This window comes from Athene cunicularia (assembly GCF_003259725.1).
Source record: "Athene cunicularia isolate RWA chromosome 2 unlocalized genomic scaffold, athCun1 chr2_part1, whole genome shotgun sequence".
Taxonomy (NCBI): Eukaryota; Metazoa; Chordata; class Aves; order Strigiformes; family Strigidae; genus Athene; species Athene cunicularia.
This window is the reverse complement of record NW_020799095.1, coordinates 30,069,713-30,076,458: the sequence shown is the minus strand read 5'-3', so window position 1 is coordinate 30,076,458 and position 6,746 is coordinate 30,069,713. Positions and strand designations below refer to the sequence as shown.

General features: G+C 43.3%; 1 protein-coding gene across 2 annotated transcripts; it reads right to left on the bottom strand.

The window, feature by feature from the left end:
- Positions 1-3,503: 3,503 nt before the first annotated feature.
- Positions 3,504-6,740, bottom strand: RPP38 (ribonuclease P/MRP subunit p38). 2 transcript variants are annotated; one of them, XM_026843711.1, is made up of 2 exons: positions 6,463-6,740; positions 3,504-4,568 (listed from the first exon to the last, which is right to left on the bottom strand). In XM_026843711.1, exon 2 carries the CDS (start codon positions 4,535-4,537, stop codon positions 3,686-3,688), a length of 852 nt encoding a protein of 283 aa, XP_026699512.1. In that variant the 5' UTR covers positions 4,538-4,568; positions 6,463-6,740; the 3' UTR covers positions 3,504-3,685. The 2 variants fall into 2 exon arrangements, with proteins under 2 accessions (XP_026699512.1, XP_026699514.1); XM_026843713.1 differs by having other exon boundaries at positions 6,577-6,740.
- Positions 6,741-6,746: the final 6 nt, after the last annotated feature.

Below are 6,746 nucleotides of genomic sequence, written 5' to 3'. Positions count from 1 at the left end.
TGGAACAAGAAGTTTTGCTATATCTGTGGCTGGTAAGCAGAAGAGAAATGCTCTACCCTCAGTCCTTGGAAGTCTCTGTACTGCGCTTCCTGAAATGTAGGAGGCTGATCTTTGTTGTTGAGGGGAGCTGTTGTAATTCCCTCACAAATGCTCGGCAAGCAGAGCGGCTTCTGAAGCACTTTATATGCATTCCAGCGTAGCGTCATAGCTAGATATAATAGCAGTTCTTTCAGCTCATGGATACTGCAGTAACGTGAGCACCGAGAAACACTGCAGTAAGAAACTGTTCTAGCTGAAAGTGCCAAATTGTGGTAGTGAAGCCTGTGCTATGAGCATCTTTTGAATGTGACTTGAATATCTCATGAAATGCAAATGTCTAAACTTTCCTTTTAAACATGCCTGTAATTCTGACAGCAGATTTTGCTGGAAGTTGAATTCTGTACCTGAAAACATCAACTTAGATGAAGATAAATTTGTCTGTTCTTCATAACTGCTAGCCCTACCCCCCTCCTTATAGCAGTGGGGGTTTTCTTTCTTCCCGCTCCTTTTCTGATGCGTGAATGGTTTGTGGTTTGGTTTCTTGTTGAATTGTGGTGAGAGGATTCTGCCCTAGAGACAGTGATAAATACTTTCCCTTATTGCGTTATAGCTCTGTGATTAAAGCATTCGACCTCCTTCAAACACAGGAAGGGATTGAATGTGGTTTGTCTGACCCCCTGGGTGTGTACCAGCTCAGGACCTCATGAATTTAAAAGGGCTTCAGAGGAGATCTTTCAGACATGTCATGGTACAGTTGGACTTTGACTTTGGCCACTATGATACCTTGTCTGCTAGTAGCAGTCATAACAGATGGTGCAGAGGGAGCTTGGACTCCCTGTGTGAGGCCTGAACAGAATTAAGTGCCTGAAAATGCAATCGGTGGTAGTGATATCTGAGGTAACAAGAATTTCATCTCAACTCCATCAAAGACTTAAGTCCTTAATTCCCGAAAGGCAGGAAGGTGCCTTCCTGCCTGGGAAGTGGCATGGGAGTCTGCTAGGATGAGGAGGAGGTTTACCAAGGGGCTTATGCGTTCTGCTTCAGCTCTAACTGCAGAGCCTTGGCACTCCTCACTGAGCTGCTGCCTAACAGGAGGTGGGACAGCAGGCTATAGCTCTGTCCTCAGTGCTAAGGTACTTCCTTAATCTTTACATCCCTAATCTGGATGGGTGCTCTTGAAATGCCAGGTGAAAGACATGCTCGTATTCTCTGCCTTCCCTCCCCTCAAAAAAATGCAAATAGAATAAATGGTTGGCATTTTCTTTTCTCCTCTCTTCTCTGAAACCAGAAGACAAATTCTCCCCAGTACTATTGTTTGGAAAAGCAGTGAGGCCACAATGGGACCAAATTTGTCCAGGTAGAACACAGACTTGAGCCTGGGTTTCCTGCAGCCTGGCTTTCTGCCCTGATCTTGGGGTAATTGCACATGAAGGAAGGTGTGCTATTTACCTCTGAATCTGAGGGGCAATCTTCTCTGTCTCGTTTCCTAGCTCATGCTGCATGTTAACTGAGGGGAAGGAGGGCAGAGTTGTGCTCCTGGAGAAGCTGTGCAGCACTGTAGCTGGGAGAGAAAACTTACTGGGCCAGAGAGCAGGAGGGAAGTGGGCATCTGAGCCTGAGTGCTGGGGCAGTTCCTGGAGGGTTCTGTTCACAAACCTGTGTGTGTTGCCTACCAGCTGTGTAACCCAACAAGGTCTCCTCTGTCCCTGTTGAGCACTCAAACCTTTTGGACAGCCCTGCTCTTCACCTCAAGTGCTTCGCTGAAGTAGCACAGCAGCGAGAGGATGTAAAACTTGATGGTGTCCCAGCCTGCACCCACACAATAGTAGTGTTTCTCAGGAGGTGGAAAGTGTGGCAACTCCCTCTCGCTTCCTAAGCAGATACCTAACAAAAGGTTATTCTCCATGTGGGCGCCACCGTGGGCAGCTCAATAGGAGAAGCTCTCCTGTTGTTTCCAAAGTTGAACCGGTCTGTGCATTTGGCTAGCTACGAACAGATACCAGGTAAGACTCCTCGAAACCTAATAGACGGTTTCACAAACTCAAGGTTTGCTTGCTCCTCCACCTTTCCCACCAGTCTTTTGAAACATCTGTCATTTCCTTCCTAATTTCCTATCTACAGAGGGGACACAAATCCCTGGAAAGCTATAGACCTGGGCAGGCAGCAAAGTTCTTGAAAGATGATTGCAGTGCTTATGTTCTTTACCAAAGCTAATCCTCATGCTCTGTTGAAAGGCTAAGATTTAAATAGCACAGTTAGCCAGTGTGGGAATTAATACACTAGTCTAGCACACCTTCAAAGTTTTATGCATCCAAAAAGCCGAAATAAAGGATGTGTATGAAGGACTACAAAGCAAGGCAAAAAACCTCTGTCCTCTTCTTGCCACCCCCAGCCAGGGAGGGCAAAAATTCTGGCATTAAGTGTCTTAGTTGTCTTTAAACTTCAGGGAGCATCATGACTACAGAATCGTTGCTACTGTCTCCCTTCATAGTTGGTGTCATGAGCTAAAGTCACCACTAAATAAATTCAAAATACAGATTAGCTAGCTGATGGCACTGTTAGCCTGGATTAGCAAATCTCTGAAAACTACATCATGTAAATTTTATCTATCTTTAAGGAACAACAGAGTAACTCAGTTATTTAATGCCTTTTTTCTACACTACTGTACTGACTTTTGCTTAAAATATGGAGCGCCCAGTAAATTCCTAGGCCATTGATTTTGACTGTCTGAATTGCAGGACTATTCCTTTCCTTCTTACAACTGTCTCATTAGGAAACTGTAATCCTCAGTAGAACTGAAGGAAACTCAAAACTTAAGTGGTATGTTTTCAGTCTTGTAGCAGTTATAGCTGTCATCTACTTTGTATACAACAGTATATGGCTTATCTCCATTTTCTGGAAAATAATTTTAGATTCCATTTAGAAACCAAATTGAGTTTAGGTTAGTTTACATTTTCTCACAGGATGTGTGTTAAGTTGTGCATACGGCAATCTTTTATCAAAATGCAGCAGTAGTAGTTTGATTTTGTTCTGTATTTGAAAATAAAGTTTTTCCTTCAGCATACTGGACACCAGGTATTAGATGGAACCCAAGTCTGCATATGTTCTTGACCAAAACAAGTTCAGCAGAGAAACTCTGACAGTTCTAAAGGGAAGTCTGCCTGTGCTGTACAGCTGTTTATTTGAAGCACTGAACCAGCTTTAAAAGAGTTCTACTGGCATGGACCTTTGTTTAAATAAACTTTCACTTTTGGTATTGATTTGTTTGACTAATTATACTCAAATCCATTCTGCTTGAAGCATGATCATCTGTATAAAAATATAAAGTTTGTTTAATGCTTTACATTAATTCCAGAGATGTACTTATGTCTTAAATTACTTCACCATATTCAGTACCGATTTTAAGTCCCTGATCTCCAACTGCTGATGAAATATTTGCCCCCAGGTAAAGACTCACACCCAAATTTGAGCAATAGTCTTTATTAAAGCAGAAAAGTACCTCAGCTGGATGCAACATAAAGTTCACCTTGTATTCAGGTGCTTTGCACTGTAAAGCCTAACAGAATAGTTTAGTTAGAGATGTACTCCATGCCGCATTAAAAAAAAAAAAAAATCAGTTTAATATGACAAACCAAACTAAAATTAGTTATGCTGAAAAGGCTTTTTTCTTTTTGCGAGGTGGCTTCTTTATCTTATTTGGATTTGGAACAAGTTTCTTGATTTTCAAAGGCTGTAAAATTATATCTGAAAGATCGAGCTGATTGCTTTCTGTACGCTTCCGCTTCTGGCTCGTGAGCTCATCCCCCAGTACCTCTGCAAGCTGCTCGGGTTCCTGATTTTCTGAAGAATCCGTATGTACGTAAGCCACAGATTCTTCAGTTCTGTACTGAAACCATGGCACTTCCAAAGCTGGTATCTTTGGAATTATTGCTTCTATTGCTTCAGTAAATTTATCAGACTGTTTTTTAAAGCCTAGAGCTAAAATGGATGTTAAGCCAAGAAGTGGAGCAACTGTTTCACTGAGACGGGGAACCTGGCCTGCTGGTGTGGCTCGACTTGCACTCAGCTGAATAAGATGTGATGTGATCATGGCAGGTTTTGCAGATTTGCACACCAGCAAGAGAAGTAGCTCATTTTTTTCCAATGCTTTTGTAACTTCATTAACCCCAATAGCAAGCTGTCTTCTAATACTTATGTCAGTCCATCCTGGTTTCTGTTGATGGCCTTCTGTTTCCTCTTCTTTAGGGAGTTCGTTGGTGCTAGTATCACACTTCCTTTTCATTTGTTTTTTTGTAAGGCAACGTTTTTTCTTTCTTGGAGCCTCAATCTTTTTAAGTCCAGTATGTTTAATCCTTTCTTCTAAGGTCTGCAGTATAAAATGCATATCTTCTCCATCTATGGTTTTCCACTGAAGAAGAAAGGGGTTATCTAGGCATGTTTTTACAGTGATTTTCTTTGCTTTACGAAGTGTTGCTGTCCCTTGTGGAATCACAGACATTCTGAGGTTCTTTTGTGTTTTGCCACCCTACCTGCGAAGGGAAGAAAGAGGTAAACGTTACTTCACATAATGTACTCTTTGCTGCAGACATCATTACCAGAAGCTTCTTCTGGGAATGCAGAAGACAAACATCACATCTCAAAGTGATATTGGCAGCTATCGCCCTCCTCACGTTAGCTCACTGCTAATCCTTAACAAAGTTCCACAAAGCACATGTCATGTTGTGGTGCCTTTTTTTTTTTAATAAATAAAAAACCCAGCAGACCAAACAGCAAGGCAATGCCAGTGACAAGAGACCCTTCTGAAGCTGAGTGAAAGCAGCTAGAGCTATTACAGATTTTTTTAAAATAACACCAATCGACCCCAAAAAACCCCAGAACCGCAAGTTGAAGGACCACTCAATTTTCACTGTTGCACAGCTGCACTGTAGCAGTACTATGACATGAGAAAAAAAAAAAAGCGCAAAATCACATGAAAGAAGCTCCAAGTTCCTGAATTTATATAGGATTTTTAAAACTTTAAAAAACAAGGAGGCAAATTAATCTATGTCTTGTGTTTGTCTGCATTTAGAAGGTATGATAGAAACCTGCAGACTTAATTTATGCTTTCAGTGAAGGAAGGCAATCCTCTGCAGGCCTCCAGAAAAGCTCAGAAGGAATCTTTTGTGTGACCTAGACCATGCCTTTTGGGATGAGAAAAACGAAACAGGAGCAAAGAAAGAGTAATTGTTTAGCTCTGATTGACCTAGTGCAGAATAACAGTAAAGACATACAGACAAGCTTGATTACAGGCCCTGGTAACTCAGTAAGTCCCCATACTCCTGCCTGGGTCACTATTCACCATCCCCTTGCTAAACTAGCAATTATCTTCATTGTTGGCCAGCCAAGCTCACGAAGTAAGAGCAGCTCAGGCTTCAAATCAGGAGAAATAAGACATGACTTTCTCATAGGTTTCCTAGTTACACAAGTAGGCATATGGATAGCATTTGTGTACATCGTTTGAGTGGCAGCTTTTAAATATTTACAAGTCACCACTTTGCTAGTCCTATCAGTTCTCCGTGTACTGGTAGTAAGCTACCTTGTTATAAAAAAAGAGACAAACCCCATCTTCACTGGTATTCCCCCAACAGTACCTAAAGCATGCCTACCATAAAGCAACATCTGTCTGGAGGAATTTTCCCTCAGCTAAACCCTTGTCTGGAAGCCAGTAGGAGAGAGTTTTATCAATGTAACGCAAACTGTGAAGCTCTCATCAACGAGTCAGAAACACAGAAGCAGTTTTAGTAAAACTGAGTGAGTATTCAAAAATACAACTAAGCACTGTGACCCTCTCCCAGTACTCGCAGAAGAGCCTATGAAATGCCCTGCGGAGCCACCCAGGCAATGGTCCGTCCAGCCCAGTTGTCTGCTTTCAACAATGGGAACTAGAAAAGCTGTTTGGGGAGGGCAGGGCCCCCCTGCCGCTTTCTGTTATCAATTTTCCTCTGCTCCCCGCACCCAGAACGATTGCATCAGGGATGTAAGATGGAAGATCTACCAACTTTTTATCAACCCTCTATGGAGCTATGGTCTGCGCGGTTAACCCTTTTGCTCACCATCAGTGGCAACAACTAAAGAATGGAAATGACCACTAGAAATCTTACACGTGACTAAGTTAGAAATGGAAGCTTATGATAGGTTTGAAAAAAAAAAAAAAAGCTCTGAGTTATCGTTTTTAAAAGCTTTCAATTAGGGATGCTCTAATGACCGTCTACAAGGGTGTATCAAGCAAAGCCAGCAACAGACTTGTATATGAGAAAGGAGCAAGACGTGAGAAATTTCACAGTTAAAAGATTACATTTTACTTTTCAAAATGGGCACACTACAGAGGAAAACAAGCATGCAGGAAAAGGAAATAAAGCAACGAGTGGGGAAAAAAATACGCACCATGCTTCCCCACTTCGCAGTGCCACGACCCACCCCCCTCACTTCCTGCGGAAGGGAGAAGCGGGGAAGCACCGCCCCGGAGAGAAGCCCCCCCCCGGCCGCCTGCTCACTCACTCGCTCGCTCTCCCGGGCATCTCCAGCCGCTCCTGACAAGAGGAAGGAGCCGCGGGTTAAAGCACGTCTCCAGCAGGACGCGCACCCCGGTCCCGGGGCAGCCGGTTCCACCCGGTTCCACCCGCCTCCCTCGGCCCCGCCGCCACACCGCCGGGCCCACAGCCGGGCCT

Coding starts and splice junctions, on each gene's coding strand:
- RPP38 (XM_026843711.1), bottom strand. CDS start 4,537: ATGTCTGTGATTCCACAAGGGACAGCAACACTTCGTAAAGCAAAGAAA.